The sequence below is a fragment of the Typha latifolia genome, chromosome 10 (genome assembly GCF_019914945.1).
Source record: "Typha latifolia isolate L0001 chromosome 10, TyphaL0001v2, whole genome shotgun sequence".
Lineage (NCBI taxonomy): Eukaryota > Viridiplantae > Streptophyta > Magnoliopsida > Poales > Typhaceae > Typha > Typha latifolia.
Genome location: NC_133095.1, coordinates 554,499 through 573,178, shown reverse-complemented (window position 1 = coordinate 573,178; position 18,680 = coordinate 554,499). Strand labels below are relative to the sequence as shown.

The following is an 18,680-nucleotide window of genomic DNA, read 5'->3' as shown; positions in this document are numbered from 1 at the left end:
TCGGTAATAATTTATACCTGCTATCGTGAAGAAGAAGCTGTACAACTTCCCAAGTAGACTTGAGTTCAAGAAATCTTGAGATGATATAAAGCTGAAGAGCTTTTGTCTACACTTGTATTAAATTTAATTTTTTACACCATTATCCAAAAGAACGAAATATGTAACTTTAATCAGGCATATAAATGCTTATTTGTCTTGTGAACTAAGGATACTATATTACTATGGCGTGCCATAACCTAATATTCCTAGAGGATAAATTACTATGTGGAAAATTATAGAAAATAATACACTCCATATGAGGTGGGAATTAAAGAAGTAAATTTGCATTGCATGCCTCTTCTCTATATTTATATGTGACTATATGCCATTTATATATCCAGATATATATATATATATATATATATATTATCGAAGATTTAATCACTAACAACTACCAAATATAGCCAAGAAGCATGCAAGTGTCAGTACTTTTTTATTCCCTTTTTTTTTCACCTCGTATCATTATTGACATGCATGCATTCTTCTCCGAGAAGCCAAAATGAAGTTGATGTGGATTCTCTGCAGCCCAGTCTGCAGAAATTCCCTGATTCGATTACTTTTGCAGGAGATTTTTAGCTACACTTAAAAGTACTAACTTAAGTTATATTCAAGGTGGTAAATGATTGCTATAAGTGTGACTTGCCTCCTAAGTGAGTTCAAGATAATGAAATGCAATCATATCCTATTCTTAATCAAAGCTACAAAAACATATATTGATATATAAGAAGTATATATTTACAAACACTATGCACAAAAAACTGTCTTAAGAACCAGAGTTCATCATCTTATTGCTGAAAAAAATTATATTTTTCCGAGGTTGCAAAGAGAAAAGAAACCTAGAAAAAATAGTGAAACTGAATAAATATTCATTTATAAACCATAGGAAATTGCACGCAAAGGTTAAGAATATTACTCTGCATGGATAAAGTCGAGACAAGATGGACCTCTGCATACACAACGTTCACGTCAATATTTCTACGTCACAACAAACGCCTGCGAGCTTTTACTTCTTTCTTTAAAAAAAAAAAAAGATTGTTTAAAAAATTGGATTATGACAGTAAGTGCTTTAATGCATGCATGCATGCATGCCACGTCAAACGTATCTTGCTATACGTAAGAATAAGCACGCATTTGAATGAAACAATGATTGACCTTTAAACCAAAAACAGCTAAGAAATTAACTTGATGAAAAGAAAAATTAAGATCGATACCAGTTGCTTTGCATCGGATTTTTTGCTGCTTTACTTTTGGTTTTTTGGATACTGCAAGACAAAAGAAAGAGACAAATGAAAACAAATAATATATCCTGAGGAAAAGAAAGAAGTGTACAAAAGAATTACAAGATCGATCATATGTTGTATTAGTTGATCAGTTGATAAAAATGGAACAAGTAAATGCTGAAACTTATTGCATGCTTGAATCCGTAAACTATATGAATAATTTTATTACCTCGCATGCAGTTTAAGCTTTTGGTCTATTCATAATTATCTAACAAAATAAATTAACACTTAACAGCCTGATGCAAAGTAATGAAGCATGCAGAGCCCAAGTGGCCCTTCCAAGCTCCTCCGCCGTTATCAATGGAGACTCAAAGGCAAATTAATACATACTATACGTGTGAAACAAACCTTCTCCCGCGATCTTAAGCTCTTTTTTTTTTCTTCTTGGAAGTAGAAGAAGAGAGAAGAAGACGGGCAGAGACGTATCAGCTGAAACTGGAACCATGCAGTCCAATGACCTCAAGGTGAGCAGTAACCGGCCCCAAAAGGCTATGATCTTGGGCTGGCCCATATTAGTTATTTATGCTTTTAGTTTTTATTTTTTTACAATTATATACCTCAAGTGCTCATGCTCCTCTAAATTTAATATTTATAACCTACCTTTGAAGCAAATATATATATATTTTAAAATTTGTATGAATATATTTAAAACCCTTATTCTGTATGTGTACTCACAAAAGTTAACTATACTGGATAATTAATTAATTTAAAATTTAAATTATTAGATAATATAATAATAATATATATCATATTTTTAACACGTCATCTGATGTATGGCCTTTTATATATCGCATATGAAGTTATGAACACAGAAAATGTCCAACCCGTTATACTGCATAGGAGAATATAATAGAAAAATTAAAATAAAATGAGAGCTAAGCGAGATTTGTATTATAAGTATTTGAAAATAAAATTTTAATACCATATTAGATAATTAGTTAATTTAAAATTTTAAATAATTAGGTAACAAATAACAACATACATCGTACCTTTAAACATAATAGATAATTTATAAAAATATCTATTCAATTATCTTTTTTTTTTTTTACATTTATTTCTCTCTGACTACTAATGGCCATCATTTTCTTTTATAGCTACAAAAAAAAGAAGAGAAATTACTCTTTTATCTATGTGGTTTAATTCAAAATTCAATTTCATATAAACTCCGAGTACTCTTAGATGATTCACACTAAAGTATAATAATTATTTATTCTATACTATTTAATTAAATTAGTCGAATTCGAAGATCGTATAAAGTTATCGAGGATTGGATAAATTTTTCACCGTATCTATGAACTTGTATTTGGATTTCCATGGCTCAGGGAGAGCTTATTTGGCCGTCGTAGGCGAGACCCGCACGTGCTGTTGACCCAAAACAATCGTCTTTACTCTTCGAACCTTCGAAGCTTCCCCAATTCGAGTCCCCGATTTTTTTGGTGTCACAAAAACTTCCCCCGGAACCCAAACGTTTCTTCTCGCCCCCTTTATTAATATATAAACAGATCGAAAGCACGGCCGCGAGTAGTAAAAAGGGGGAAAAATTTAGAACCTACCCTTTGACTCTCTCCACCAAATTCCTGCGATCGAGCTGCTCAAACTTCGAGCTCTTCGACGACGAGGTAGATTTTTATTTTATTTTATTTTATTTCTTCTTTTCCTTTCCTCGCTATCTATTGCTTTCCTCGATCGCGTGCTCGATCGCGTGCTTTTATTAATCATTATCCCCGATTTCGGAGTAGGGTTTCGTGATTAGTTTGTTACTTGGAGCAAAATTACCTGAGTAGTCGTCGCATCTTGCCCTAAATTTTTGTCGATTAGGTTTAATTTCTTAAGTAAATGAGTGACCTTGCGATTGAAATCTACTTAACTTTATCTCATTTTAATTGTGGCCTTCCTTTTTCCCCAGTTGATCCAGCAAAAAAATTCTTCTGCAATTTCTCTGCGAACCCAGATCGAGCTTTTGTTTCTCAGACAAGGGATTGCGTGGTTTCTCTATTTAGGGTTTCTCAAGCTGCATTCCCATTGCTGAGTAGTAATTGGAGCCAAGATGCCATCTTGTCGGCAGTTTACCCCAGTTGATCTCGTGGAGCTCAAATCTCAGCTCTTCAAGAAGCTTGGACGGCAGAAAGCTGAGAAGTACTTTTATTACCTCAAAAGATTGATGAGCCTTAAACTTAGTAAATTGGAGTTTGACAAATTGTGCTACAGTACCATTGGAAAGGAAAATATTGCCCTTCACAATTTGTTTATTCGATCGATTCTTGCCAATGCCTGTTTTGGAGTTGGACCACCTAGCAAACAAACAGCTACAGGGCATTCTAGGACCAGTAAAATATCGAGTGGGCAGTTGGGAGATGCATTCCCCGCATCTCCTCGGAGAGGAAGATCCATTACCAGCCGTCATCGAAAGATTGGGGATCGACCGAGCCCCCTCGGTCCTAATGGAAAGGTACCTCCTGGACCAATGCAAGAAGTCACCAATTCTTGTGACATGCAAAGGTCGAGAGATCAGCAAAGCGCTCCAGAATTGATATCTATTGGTAGTAAAGCTCCATTAGAAGTTGCATCAGTGGAAGATGGGGAGGAGGTGGAGCAAGTGAGAGGCAGTCCATGTGTTCAAAGTAGAAGTCCTATAAGGGCTCCTTTGGGTATTCCAAAATTTGTCGGTGCTCTTCCACGTAAACCAACTCGTTGTGATTCTGCAGCCGGGTTTCATCTTTTGAGGTCATCTGTTCCTCAGTCTTGTTGTAGCACTTCTGAACTGCCAGATTCTAGGTCCTTATGCAAGCAACTGGAGCGGAAATTTGAGGCTGAAGGACTTGGTGTATCATTGGAGTGCGCTAATGTATTGAATTTTGGACTGGATGCATTTCTGAGGAGGTTGATCAGACCTTGTATGGATTTGGGAAAAGCAAGGTGCACTAATAGGAGAACGCCTCGAGCAAACGGAATGATTATGGGGGGTATGAATGGTGTATTGCAGGACAGACATGTTGGATTAAATCAGTGTTATCATGCTTCTTTACAAGATTTTCAGGTGGCAATGGAATCAAAACCTCAGTTGCTCGGAGGTGATTGGCCTGTACAGCTTGAAAAGATAAGCCTACGATCTTTAGAAGAATGAACACGGAAGGACAACATCGCTCGAGTCTCCCTTTTATGATGGAAATAGTAGAATACTATATGAGTCCAGGTAAAAGATATGGAGTACTCTGGGAGTCTTTGATAATATTGAAGCAGTATAATAAGTTGGGCCAAAGCAAAGAAAATGCCACACAAAAAGCCTTCACACTGTGAGCATGTGAACATTCAAGTTGCAAGGATTCTTTATGTGAACATCTTTCATGAGAATAAAGTTCAATCAGAAAATACTTTCTGAAGGATTGACTCTTTGCGACAGATTGACTCTTTGTGACAGAAAATACTAAGTGATTATATCTACCGTCCCGGACCAGAGTGAGAAAATTTTCCAATACATATATATAAACCACTTTCCTGTTCAAAAAAATTTGACATGGATCAGGTCCTGCGGTAGTATCTTTACTGCTTTCTTGTAATAAAGGATTAGATTTTTCTTTCTTGGGAATTTGATTTTGCTAGGTTCTATGATAAAATCAAAGTTAGGATCAAATGATTCTTGTACACGGTATTTGAATTTTGAATGATATTTCTGTCTAAGTCAAACAAATGTGGTTTCTACTTGTGTCCTTTCAGACCATATAAAATCCTGGAAGTGTAATTTCTCAGAATTCGGAGAGAGTCAACAAGATTATAACCAAATAACGTCTTTTCTATACAAGGTAGCACGTCCTGACATGAGCTTTTCAGGTGGAATGCTCTTGCTAGAAATGTTTGAGTGGCTGTTGCATCTTTATGTATGAAAAATACGGACAGACCTGACATGTTGTCTTAGTTGGGCAACTGTTTTCCTTGCCTAAAATAAAATGGTTGGTAGCAAACTTTGTGAATGCAGGTGGAGAGTCTGTAAAATCACTTGAAGCGCCAGGAAGATAATTACTGCTTAGTTGCAGCACAGCACATCTCTCTGTAAGCTACAAAGTTTTGTTCTTTTTCTCTCATTCTGCTTTAGGGAATCATTAAGGAGTTCATGATGCATTGCGTTAAATTATTTCTTTTTTGTGATGTTTCCAGTAGTTATGGTGGAGTGGTGGCCACAATATGGGTGGTTGTTTATACTATGAATAACTGAAATTTGTCAGCTGAAAAGGACTATACTTTGGCATTGGTAACACTTCTAAAGGATCTATTACATTTGTATTTTAGAATTTATTTGTGTAAATTGTTGTTTAAGTTGCTAATATATATGTATCCCTTATTATCCTCTTCAAAAGTAGAAAGTTTATGATCCTCTGAGGTGCAACTTTAGTAATTTCATGGTTTCTTTTGGTGTACATATGAATTATATTTTTCAAAAGTAAATTTTGAAACTAGAAATTTTCTTTATCTTTTTCAACATCTATTTGTTCATCTTTCTGCTTCATTTATTAATAGTTGATTTTTATGTATATATGAATTATCACTACTCTTAGTTTCCTCGTGTTGCAGAAATGGGGCTTATTTTTCTTTGGAACAGCAGAAGTACAAAACATGGTGCCATTAATGCCATCAGGAAAGTAAGTTTGTATACCTCAGAGTCAAAATTAGAACTACTCCCAGAAGAATGGTTCTATCTGATAAGTTTGTATACCTCAGAGTCAAATTAGAACTACTCTCAGAATAATTGTTCTATCCGATACAATTTTGAAAGTAAAGCCAAAGTTTAACAAACATTTTAATCAGTCAATGTACTCAAGGCTCTCTATTTGATTAGCATGGAATTATTGAAGATCCATGAACCAAGTTTCATCTCGCCTATCATGTTCGTTCCATTCTTTGATGTGATATTACCAACTGAAGAAGCACGATTTGAACAAAAGAAGCACGATTTGCTTCTTGATTACTGAATTGATTATTTACTATGAAATAGCTTACAAGGAGGGTGGACTTGGTTCTGAGATGTATTTTGAGTAAGTGTACATTGTAATTTAGGCATGAGATGAGAATCTGATGCTTTTGAAGCTACTCTTTTTATTCAACTCAATGTTACTGGATTTTGACCGAAATATATTAAAGAAAAGAAATGGAGGATTTCTTCATTGGATAGCAGTTCTCTTTTTATGTGATTGCTGCATGTTTTGGTGAAATTTAAGATGTAGCTCATCTCCTCCTGAGAAATCACAAGAAGTTGATGAATTGACATGGGATCTGAGATACTATTTCTCGTCAGAGCCATGTGATGACTGTAATAAGAAGCAAGTTATGAATTTTACCCTCTGATTGTAGTAAGATGCAAGCTGTGAATTTTATCCTCCTGGCAAATGTGGTAATTTGCAAACAGAGAGTCGAAGATTTTCTTTCTTTTAATGTAGTGATGCTGCACAACTTCACAAAAACACTCAGGTCTCACAAAACATTGGAAGCCAAGTAAAATACCAACACAAGGTTTTTATTTTAGAAAATAAGGACATCAATATTTACAGTTACAGGGCAACAACTATTACATAAATAAATTGAAATAACAAACACATTCAACAACTATTACATAAATAATTTGAAATAACAAACACATTCAACAACTATTACATAAATAATTTGAAATAACAAACACATTATTATTACATTCCTATCACTTCACACAACTTGCTCTGCCACATATAATTCTCAGTAGAAATCATCCTCCTTTTAAAGCGAAATGACCATTTCCAGGTTTTTATTATTCATTTTCACATATATACCCCTTTAAAAACACCTTATCTACGTAAATACATTTCATTTTTCATCTACGTACCATCAAATTAAATGAGGGGTATATATGCAAAGGAAGAAGAAGCTAAAATCCTCAATTCAACACGGCGCAGTCTTTGCGGATATTACCCTGCAACCCGGTCTTGACTCCGACCCGGCCCAATTTAGTGATGGCATCGACGAAGGCCTGCTGGAATGCGGGCGAGCTCTGGGCCCAAGAATCCACGATGGGCCTGGACCTGATGTCGGAGAAGAGGACTTGGTCGGAGGAGAAGAGGCCCATCCCGCCTTGCAAGTTCTTGTAGTACTGGTTGTCGAAGCTGCCAGGTGTCACTGGATCAAGGAGCACGGTTCCATCGGTGTTTGCATTTAGTGGGCAGGAGTTCATCAATTGGGCCGCGTAGTTCATGTTGAGAGTTGGGTCCACTGGGCTTCCTGGGCCGAAGTTATACAGCCGGTTGGAGAACTTGCTGCAGTGGCCCACGCCCACCGAGTGCGCCGCTGGGTCCCGGTTAAATTAAAGATTTTAACGAATATTTTTTATTGCTAAAAAGATAAATACAATATTTTAGATTTAATTTATTTTTTTTGTTTGTTGGGAGGAGATTTTATTAAAAACACCCTACGTTTTGTCTTTATTATTATACACCGTTGCCATTTTGTCATTCGACCGCTCTATTTTGCTTAAAATGCCTTAGGGATATTTAAAGTTTTTTTAAAATTTTTCTAGGTAACAAATTATTGGGGTAAAATTAACATAGAATATCTTTGAGGCATTAAAAATAGAGTGGAATGATAACTATTTATATGGTAGTCTGTGAATAATAATAAATCAAAAGATAGAGTTTTTTTTTGTTTGTATATGTACTTCTCAATACAATACAGGTTAGCTTTTGCGCGAATAATTCTTAAAGCTAATCAACAATCAAAATTCGATTCGTTTAATGGTAAAAAGACAAAGGTATTAATTTTATAAATTTTAACAATGGAAAAAAATTGAGATAATAAAAATAAAAAATATAAGAATCAAACGATAATTATCTATCAATTAGTATGATAGTGTCTTCATATCTCCTTCTCCTTCTCTTGTAATGAAAGTCAAGAAGGTCAGGAACAAGGTGATGGTGATTGTCTTGTATGCATCCAGAAAGTCGGATGCTTTTTTATATTTCCTTCGTTGGCTTTATTAATTACGTTATATTCTAATACTTATCCAAGAAGGGAATTATAAGTACTCTAAACTCGGAGAACTCTTGGAATTAATTATTTAATCCTCACCTGAGAGAGCTATCAAATCGGGCACTGAGAGCCCATTAGCCTGGAAGAGTGACGTTAGCTGATCCAAATCAAACGTCGGCCCTGGCAACTTCCCGTTAACGCTACTAGCCGTTGAACTCAGCCCGTCCAACCGCCCAAGCTCCACCGCGTACGTCGGCCCACCAGCCTGGTAAATTACCAAAAAGCCATCCCACGCAAACCAGAATAAGCGCGAGTTTTAAAGCGGCATAAACAAAGGAAGGATAAAGGGGGTTATTGTGGTGGTTATCGTGAAACACCGACCAGAGCTATGGCATCCCTAGCGGCCATGACGAGGATATCGGCGCACGAGACCTTGCCGGTGCACTGGGGGTCGGCATCGACGGCCGCCTTCGCCCTGATAACGGCGTCATATCCGTCGAAAGACAAGGATAAGTTATCCGGGTGGTCCTTCTCCGCCGCGTTGCTCGACGTGGAAGCAATCAGTACAGAAGCATCACAACCCTAACATGACGTCATGCATTCATGCATGCAATAGTAGTGGATAAGCAAGCCTTAATATTTAGTTCGATATCTATATATAGACATGAACTTGAAATTGGACGACTTACCTCGACGAAGCAATCATGGAATAAGATGCGAACGACGCCGCCGACGGCGTTGACGGTCTCCCGGGACTTCTGGGTGACGGCGCCTCTGACGATGGTCTCGACGTTTGGGCAGATGGTGGCGTAGTAGTTTGGAGAGAGTTGGGCTAAGCCTGGGTGAGAGAAGAAGCAAAGGTAGCAAAGGTTTAGGGTTAGCAGCAAGAAAGCCACTCTAAACCCACCCATCTTCTTGCTAGCTGATAGTATTAATTGTAGATCGAGAGAGATGAGAGAAAGGTAAGATATATAGGAATGTATATCAAAGGTGGCTTGGTTTTGGAAATTAACTAATGGTTAAGCCTTTTAATTTGGAGGGATTGACTTTGTTTATTTGCTGGACTTAATGAATGAATGGAATCTTTGCCACGAGCTCTCTCTCTCAAAAACAAAAGAAATATACCACGACGACTTCGATATATATATATATATATATATATATATATATATGTAGCATACGATTGAGGAGAAAGAATCAGAAGAAGAAAATGTATCGCTCATTAGTTAAGTATATTTTTAGCTATTTTTTATACTATGGTTGTTGGGCTGTCATAATTAAATTAACACCCCTGACTCCCAAAATTGATCATTCTTATAATTTTGGTTCCTTTTCTATCTTCGACCAAGTATGACTGAGTCTGTAATATGTTCATTAAAATTTTAATCTTGCTTGTAGAAAAGTTTGCAATCAGAAATATTGCATGCCACTTGTTCATTATTCCGTGTGAGGAAAAATTTATTTAGGTCAAATTAAGACATCACCTTCGTGTCATGTTCCAATATTCAGGAAATTTCCGCTATCCAGGATGGTAATAAAAGTCTATCTGCAATAGAATTATCAAGTCAAAGGTTTTCTAATCTTCAAACTTTAACTACTCATATAACTTAATAGGCAATCACATAAGCTCCAGTTAATCTAACCTGACAGCAATATATATCAGCTAGATAAAAAGCTAGTGAAGAAGCTTTGTACTGGAATAAAGTGTCCCAATTGATGGCTATATTATAAACTTATATCTCTAATTTTGTATATACTTATAAGTCTTTCAAACTTGTAGCTTTAATTTTGTAAATTAATCATCAATATTAAGCCAATTAATTTGCACAATTCCTTCTATATCTCTTTTATTATTTCTTCCATGCTGCACTAGTAGTTAGAGATGACCAGCTACATAATTAAAGCTTAGTTTAATAAATTTAAGAGCTGTAATCTCTCTAAAAGATTTCGTTCACTAATAGAAAACCATAATGATCACTTATAGCAACTTCCAATTAAAAGGTACTAAGTATAGCTCATGTCATGCAAACTTCCGCATTAGAATCAATTTGTGTTTATAAAAAAATTCTATGAATACTTCTCCCACAAGGGCTTATATTGAACAAGACTCGGTCTACCAATAAAAACAAACACCAAATCAAACAATATAACATATATTATTAATTATATCCTACTTAGCTTGCAGCATGCATCTAAGATTATTCTGTCATATATATATATATATAATCTATTTAACAATAATCTATCCATGTATGATTAGTACTTGGGTACTTGGATATCCTAAGGCAATGTACTTCTTTAGTTAGAGGATTATTCGTATGGATCAGTTCTTAATATGAACTTGTGATAACATAACCATAAGAATATAATTATATTATTCAATACCTACAAATTAATAATAAAGCAATTTATTCCAAGCAAGTTCCTTATGGGTCCATGATATATCCAATAAAAAAAAGGCAGGGTGACAATAAAAATTAAATACTATTATTTTCCTTTCCATTTGATTAGGACGTGATGTAATGTATTGCCTCTTTCCTGCCAATTTGGTTGTTTAACGAGTCCTCGACAATTACTTCTTCCTTGCACTACAATAGAATAATTTGGCTGTCTACTTCCTCTTTTGTTATATGTGAAAGTATTGTTAAAGTTTCTTGGTTAAGACCTAGTCTTTAACTTTGTCCTTGTTTTTAGCCTAGTCTTTTAATTTTACTTAGTCTTGATTATTTTGTGGATATGATCCTATTTTCATGTTAGTCGTTGTTTGTGAAAGCTCTGTAAGGAGCTCACTAAGAGCATCTCCAACCGGGCTCTAAAACTTCAAATTTGGAGCCCAGTGGAGTTCCAATCGGGCTCTATATGGGGCTCCAAATTTGGAGTCATGAATAGTGGGGCTCGAATTGCCCCACCATGAAAATGGAGCCGGGCTCCATTTGTCACATCAACTTTTTGAAAATGCCAAAATTGCCCAATAAGTGTTATATTCAATAATTTTAATTCCATTTGTATCCTTTGTTAAATAATTTAGTTAGTTAAGCTAAGTATATAATTAGTTTTACTAATCGGTTTTTAACAAAAATAATACCATTGGAAAGGTCTCATCGAGACCTTTAAAATGAGTCTAATATTAAATTACTTTTGAGTTAATTTTAATTTTAATTTTTTTATTATTTATAAAATTGAGTCTAATATTAAATTATTTTTGAGTTAATTTAAATTTAAAATTTTTTATTATTTATAAAAATAAGTCTAATAAATTATGTATCCTAAAATATAATTACTCAAAATTATCCCCAATGTAAATATTAAAAATTAAAATACATTAGATATGAACTACATCAAACATGAAATACATTAAAAATAAAATACATCAAATAAAAATTACATTAAATTTTATATTCCTTCATTCCCGTGCATCTTCCATAAGCAATATTCATTTTTATTTTTAAGTCGGAGGTTCATCGCAAGAAGGTGAACACAGTCAAGAAAGAGAAAGTGGCTACGGAACCGGAACTGGTGGCTACGGAGATGACTTACTAGAATATTAAACATCTATTGCTTTTATTATATTTGGTTAATTTCTACTTATTTTAGGTAATATAATTTTGATATTTTTAGTTAATGACATGTAATGCTTATTTCGATGTTTATTTCGTGTAATGTAATTTCGATGCGTTTGATTAAAAAATTAGTAATTTAAAATTACTTCTAAAACTATTGAATATTAATCTTATTTTAAAGATCTCGATGAGAGTTTTCTAACCATATATTTTTTAATAAAAAATAATAACGCTAAGATGATCTATTAAGCAATTAAAAATATCTAATATAATAATATATATTATATTATTATTATAATATATATGGAGCCCGGTGAATTGGAGTGCACCGGGCTCTTGCTCCATTTTTGGCTCCATATTTGGGCTCCAAATATGGAGATGCTGTAAGTAAAAGTCCAGGGTGTGAATAACAGAAGCAATATCAAGAGTTAAGTCTATTTTTTTATCTCCTCTGTTTTATTTCTACTTCCTGCTAAGTTGTTCTAACAAGTATTCCTATTGCCATATCAAAATAAATGTCCAAAGAGAAAATAATAATAATAATCAGAAGCCGAATAACATAAGGCCCATGAGTTCAATTAAATTAAGCTATCAATTACCCCTAAAGAACTTCGAATAGCCGAATAAATTCGAATAAAGAGTCTCTGGTTTCTATCTCTTTGTGACCTTAGGAAATAAAAAAATTAAAACAACTCAATCTCAATAGATTGTTTTCATTTTATTTTTTTTCCCAAGGTAAAATTGACCCATGGGCATTGGGCCATACCACTATGTGTTAATAGTATAGGGGTGTCAAATAAGCTCCCAAAGTTGTTGCTTAAGTTAAATTCAAACTCACCCATCTAAACCTAAGCTTAGTTTAGCTCGCTTAAATTTAGCTCATTTATAACCCTAATTTTCAGGAGAGTCTGGGGAGACTAAAACCATAATATTTTACTAATCACCTTAGAATAATTGGACAGAGAATGTGACTGCTTTAGGGGTACACTGTGAGGTCATGCCATTCTTTTGAGGACCCATGAGTGCATTGGCATAAAGTTCATTTGGGTAGCTAGAGATTAACTAATCAATTAATTAATTAATTAATTAATTAATTAAGTAGCGTGATGGGTCCATGTCGGCTGGATTCATAACCCAAGACAAGTTTTCTTGTAGCATGCTCACAGAATAGCTATGCATGAGATGAGATCTTATACAAAGTACTATATACCGTTGCGATGTCTCTTAATTGATATCTCAGTAATTGAAGTTAGACTATCTCAATGACAGGAATTATAACACCATAAGTTTTGGCCATCTTTCTGAAAAGGAAATACAATAGACTCAGAATAATTTCTCATCAAGACCATGAAACTGTTCCACATAATTAAAGAGAGACGATAAGATTTGGACCCAGAAGTCCAGAAGTGATGTGCATATAATGAGCAGTGTTATCAGGTAATGAGAGGAGTATAAAAGACTAAAATGATGGTTTTGGGCAGTGACATTTAGGTAGCTCTGAATGCCTAGCCATTGTTTAAACTAGCAAAAGCTAATTCTTCTCCCTAGATAAGCATTAATTCCGAGATGCTGTATAACATCTAATACAAGAGAGAGACAAAAGGGAAGCATGCAGTTTGTATAAGCTTTTCCTTTTCCCAGAGACCAATGTACTTTCTGAAAGGCTTAGCACTGAATTTAATCACCTCTACCTTGTGGAATGATAGCTCTGCAGGCTTATCCGTTTTTTTATCGATATAAAAAATTTATATATAGTGTTATACTTATTTTTTATTCACAATTTAGATAAAGCTGTATGTTGTGTTTGAATATAATATTAGGATAAATTTATTTTCTTCTTATTTCGACTCTAAAGTGAAATAAGAAAACAAGAATAAAGGATCTGTTATCCGTAATATTAATAATACCATGAGAATATTAATTATGATATTTGTTATACTAGATTTTGTAGCATTTAACTATAAACTAAAAAAAATCTCTAATTCATGAATAAGAGCCGCATATTCTTCAATCAAACAAGATCTTAAATATTTTAGTACTAACCAAGGTTTCTTAATTATCTAAATTTAATTTTCTTTCTTACTCGAATCTTAAATTAAATATCAACCTACGGATAATTCTCTAACAAATTAAATATCAAGAGGGAATAATTATAAACTTATATGACAGCGTATGTTATTATTATAACTGAAGACCTTCTGTGCTCTGATGTTATATTAAATGTCCATCTGAAATAATTTATTCCAGACTTATTTCTTTTGGAAAAGCAATAAGATTGTTTGACCCTCAATAAAGCCTTAATGAACATAATTAGGTCAAGCTTAATTAGTAATTACTGGAATCAATAATCATTAATCATGACTAAGGTGGTCCGAAATGGGTAGGAAAAGTAGCTTTCCTTTCCCTCATCATTTAACAAAGACAACGTTGTCTTGGCTTTCTCACTTTCCGATAACCTTTTTTCTCACCGTTGCTCTCCTCTCTCTATATATATTGACTTAGCTAAAAGAAACGGGCTCATGGGCTCGTGCTTTCGAGAAGCCTCATGGAGTTCGGACCCACCGCGTCGTACGACTACGTCTCCCTCCACCGGCAACGCGTGCACCGATGTCGGCTTCTCTGTCCCCGTTTCGTAGTCTATGAGGGGGTTAAAAGGTTGCCCACACTTGCCCCCACAACTGAGCGTCTCTTCTGTGACGCAAAGCCACAAACACACTTTGTGTGCAAAACGACGTCCTTTCCTGGGACTGGGTACGCTTGCTTAAAGAGACCTCTGTCATTACACTAAGGACAAAATTAAGCCTTGCCTTCTCCCAAAGAAATGGGTGGATTTGTATACTTGTTGCAATAATGCACGCAGAACTGTTTGCTAGTCCTTGCTCTCGGTGGAGCTTTTACTAGGTAGTTTTGTGTTTGATCAAATGCTTCTGAGATGGTCTTGGAGGTGGGCCCATGCACCGTGTGAGTGGATGAGCCTTTTTTCTTGAGGCAATCATAGACATATAGGAGTATTATTTGATCAATTTGCACTAGGAGTCCGAGGTATATTATTTTCTATGATCTAAATTTTCATTGGCTAGAACCAATAATTAACATACAATGCGATTTTGAGGCATGCTGTGTTCACCTCATGTCGCGATTTCTTTTGCCATACTGAGGTGGCAATAGGAGTGGTTTCTTTCATTGGTCCCCCTTTCTAGCAAGAATGCTACTTTTTCTGACCTCTAACTGAATCATTGATCTGTTTACCAATTTGAACAAGAAACCAACAAACTTGATTGTTCAGCCTATCAATTTTGACTCGGAATGGCCCACTTTCCACAGAATGGATTGTGAACCAACAAGATGTTTTCCTCTATAATTCTCATTTTTCTTTCACATTCCATCTATTTCTGGATCATTAGCAAGTTAAGTCCTATTATGAGTATAATAGTCAAAGAACAAAATCATATTACACAAGTACATAAGTTTGATAGTATATTAGTTGAGAGAACTATGCAATGATCATAGAGTTCCAGTAGACATGTGGTTTACCATAGCAGGTTTAACTGTCATGTTTGATGATTCTCTGGAGTAGTGCAATATAATTACCCAATACCGCATATAATAAGTGGGTCCTCTTATTTTACTCCTGCTCTTGTTGACACTGTCTGAGGCATCTTTCCCCCCCATGCACTGAAATGCATTGACTAGTGCACTGGGATTTGTTTGGCATGCTTATAGACTCTATTAAACTATTCTGCAAGGTCTTGTGAGGGGGAATCTTTAAACCCCTACCTCACTATGTAGATAATTAGATGTTTTCTTGTCTATAAAAGGGAAGCTGTGTCCTTAGTAAGGGTGTGATCAGACTGGAGATAGAAAGTTCTCCACCAACGCAGTTCTCAGTGTTTTCTACTTTTCTATATGAGTGTTCTCCATAAATGCAGTTCTTGGTTTTTTTTTCTCTACCTTTAGCAGCTGATATCTGCCGCAGATGAGCACAGGTCAGAACGCATTCTTTTCTCTGCTCTTCTAGTTAGCGTTCACCTTTCTAAAACATTTCTCAGACTGTCTGCTATAGTGCCTGGAAACTGTGCAGAGGTTTGATCCTAGAGGATTGAATTGAACGATGCAATTTGATTCTTAATTTGATTTTGATTAAAGTATGTATGAGTGAGATTCTGAGAAGTGGTTACATATTCTTCTTGCATGACTTTCAACTTCAGAGCATAGGGGTGAGTTGCATTATTTATATTCCCTCGGGAATTTATCTATGTATCTGTCAGTATATAAGTCTTTCTTGATCTAGTAGTTTCGCTGATTCTCCTTCCCTTTTTATTTTCTCAGATGAATAATCTTCTTCACTGCAGATTCGATCTTTTGTTATCTTTTCCTCTTCCTGAACTGAAGCAGGCAGATCCTGCTACAGTTCACTATTTTTAAATTTTCTTGGTTGTCTCATTTTTCCAAAGTTCTGAGTCTATTAACTGATTATTAGAAAAGGAAAATAGTGTAATTTCACTGGCTTTCTGCTAATCTGATGTAAAGAGTGTACTTTCAATGACATAATGCTGAATTTTCATTTCACGATAAGAGTAGCAGAGGAAGAACTACCATCTAAAAGATACGACACAAGCAAAGTCTGGTTCGTCAGTGACACATTCCAAGTAGTGTAGATTTTGTGCTTAAATATTCATCTTAGTTGATCTAACTAGCAGTCTTTTCATCTTAATTTATCAAGTTCTTTCTTCATGGGAAATGCGTTATCTTATGAACTAGTTCTATGCAAAAGGCAACTGTAGGCACTATATAATCCATGTTAGAGGGTGCTACTTCGTGTGATGATCAAGGCTTTTCCCATGTGCACCAGTGCCACAAGCTTGAATCCAAAGAATTCTCTCCTGTATTGGGGGTAAAGCTGCAAGTATCTTGTCATCCCCCTGATCCCACACTAATGAGACCCTCATGGTATTATTTGATCCTTTCCTTGTTAGGATACGCATCTAGAGGAAATTTTATGTGATTGTGATGTTTATTAGATATAGGAAAGTGGATAATTAAAGCTGGAGAGCGCCTTTTCCTTCCTTTTCCAGAATGATTCGTCTAAGCGTGACAAGCACACAACTCCTCATGACTGATTGTTTAGATATTTCACTTATCACATATTAATCAAACTTTCACAATTCTTGATTTCTAACATTATTAAGGGTGGTCTGCCAATGCTTTTATTATCTTGTAATTTGTCTGGTGTGGTGTTGTTGTTGCTGTCATGTGTGTTTTTGTAAAGCATCTGATCAGTTATTACGTAATCAATGTCGTTTACCCATAATTTAGAATCTGAATACGTGCAGGGTGAAATCAAACTTAAGATATCAATAGATTCTGGCCGTGAGAATGCAGTGAAATAGATTCAATACCTTCGTTGCACAAACCAGTACAAAATTTCTAACAAATTAGCCTCAAAGGAGCCCATGGAGCAGTCTCTGAGGAAGTATGACAGGGAATGCATGAAGATGGCCATGCTGAAGCATGAAGAAACATTCAGACAACAGGTAGCCCTCCAACATACTACCTACAATTTGATTTCAATATTTCATGCAAGCATATAATATCTAATTATTCTACTACTTGTTTTCTGTTTTAGGTTCACGAACTCCATCGTTTATACAGAGTTCAGAAGCTACTGATGAGGAATATGAAGAACAAAGAGCTAAAAGAACGAAGGATGCCTGCCTATTCCCAAAGTGAACTCACTAATTGGAATGGAGCAAACAATAAGTATTCATGTAATCCAGGATATAGAGATTACAACCTGGGTAGGCCTAGTTCTGCGCTTAATCTTGATCTACCAGCAGATGAATATATAGGAAATGCTGAAGAAGACATTGAATTGGAGCTCACTTTGGGCATTGGAGGCAGTGGGAAGAAGAGAGAGGGAACTCCTTTTACTTCTGATTCTGGCGCAAGCTTCTCTTCGTCTTCAACGGAGTCTGGGGGCCTAATGAGCCATGAATGGGGATTACATCAGGTGAGAGATGTGAGCAGTGGCTTCCCTTATGAGAGGACAATGCCCTACGATGTTGGAGAAGGAGTGAGACAGGATGGTGTTAAGCAACCAGCATGGTTTTTCCAATGTCTGAGTCTTAAGATGACATGATAACTCTCTTTAATTGCAGCCAATGTAATAGCTTTTTACTACATGCGCATTTGTGGCTTCTTTAGTAGAAGGTAAATTATAAAGCATGAGAGCTTCCTTTGTTCATCTTCTAACTACCTTATGATTGTTATCTATTCTAATTTTACATCTAGACTCTGAAACTCTAGCCAATTTTTATATAGACACTTATTTATTTATTGAGGCACTTTAATATTTCAACTATCTGATATCTCTTATTAGCTCCGATGTTAACAAAAAAACATCAAATTACTATTTTACTCTAAACTTATTTTTTTTCTCTCTAAAATAAAATAAAATTTTTTTTGAGAGCCTAACAGTCATCACATAACATTTTTAACAAAAGAAATCTAATGAATAATTAACATGAAATAGATAATAATTTAAGAGTCCAAGATTTATTTGATTACTAAAAAAAAAAACTAAGAAAAGTTCATATATATATATATAAGAGAAGCGACTCACCAATAACAGAGGGGCCCATAGCTTAGCCAGTCTAGCCTCTCGTGTTTGTAGCACTATAATTTGGACCGATGAATTTAAATAAAATAAATATTAAAAAAATCTATACGCTCTTAAATTAAAAAAAAAAGAAAGAAAGAAGAGAAGCTAATGTAACTAATAATTCACAAAGAGAACGGACAATCATCAACTCAACAT

At 35.1% G+C, this 18,680-nt stretch overlaps 3 protein-coding genes across 4 annotated transcripts; 2 read left to right on the top strand and 1 right to left on the bottom strand.

Moving 5' to 3' along the window:
- The first annotated feature begins 2,742 nt into the window (after positions 1–2,742).
- LOC140796995 (uncharacterized) lies at positions 2,743–6,192 on the top strand. Its single transcript, XM_073150233.1, has 2 exons — positions 2,743–2,938; positions 3,226–6,192. Exon 2 carries the CDS (start codon positions 3,367–3,369, stop codon positions 4,441–4,443), a length of 1,077 nt encoding a protein of 358 aa, XP_073006334.1. The 5' UTR covers positions 2,743–2,938; positions 3,226–3,366; the 3' UTR covers positions 4,444–6,192.
- A 737-nt stretch (positions 6,193–6,929) lies between these two features.
- LOC140796961 (peroxidase 51-like) lies at positions 6,930–9,415 on the bottom strand. The gene is made up of 4 exons (XM_073150185.1): positions 8,993–9,415; positions 8,685–8,885; positions 8,403–8,568; positions 6,930–7,625 (listed from the first exon to the last, which is right to left on the bottom strand). Exons 1-4 carry the CDS (start codon positions 9,212–9,214, stop codon positions 7,219–7,221), a joined length of 996 nt encoding a protein of 331 aa, XP_073006286.1. The 5' UTR covers positions 9,215–9,415; the 3' UTR covers positions 6,930–7,218.
- A 6,212-nt stretch (positions 9,416–15,627) lies between these two features.
- On the top strand, positions 15,628–18,107 carry LOC140796626 (uncharacterized). 2 transcript variants are annotated; one of them, XM_073149696.1, is made up of 3 exons: positions 15,628–15,849; positions 17,197–17,397; positions 17,490–18,107. In XM_073149696.1, the coding sequence occupies exons 2-3, from the start codon at positions 17,317–17,319 to the stop codon at positions 18,000–18,002; spliced, it is 594 nt and encodes a 197-aa protein (XP_073005797.1). In that variant the 5' UTR covers positions 15,628–15,849; positions 17,197–17,316; the 3' UTR covers positions 18,003–18,107. The 2 variants fall into 2 exon arrangements, with proteins under 2 accessions (XP_073005797.1, XP_073005798.1); XM_073149697.1 differs by lacking the exon at positions 15,628–15,849 and adding an exon at positions 15,866–16,080.
- The last annotated feature ends 573 nt before the right edge of the window (positions 18,108–18,680 follow it).

Coding starts and splice junctions, on each gene's coding strand:
- LOC140796995 (XM_073150233.1), top strand. CDS start 3,367: ATGCCATCTTGTCGGCAGTTTACCCCAGTTGATCTCGTGGAGCTCAAA.
- LOC140796961 (XM_073150185.1), bottom strand. CDS start 9,214: ATGGGTGGGTTTAGAGTGGCTTTCTTGCTGCTAACCCTAAACCTTTGC. Junction 8,886..8,992: donor TCCATGATTGCTTCGTCGAG/GTAAGTCGTCCA, acceptor ACGTCATGTTAG/GGTTGTGATGCTTCTGTACT. Junction 7,626..8,402: donor CGATTTGATAGCTCTCTCAG/GTGAGGATTAAA, acceptor ACCGGGACCCAG/CGGCGCACTCGGTGGGCGTG.
- LOC140796626 (XM_073149696.1), top strand. CDS start 17,317: ATGGAGCAGTCTCTGAGGAAGTATGACAGGGAATGCATGAAGATGGCC. Junction 17,398..17,489: donor AAGAAACATTCAGACAACAG/GTAGCCCTCCAA, acceptor TTTCTGTTTTAG/GTTCACGAACTCCATCGTTT.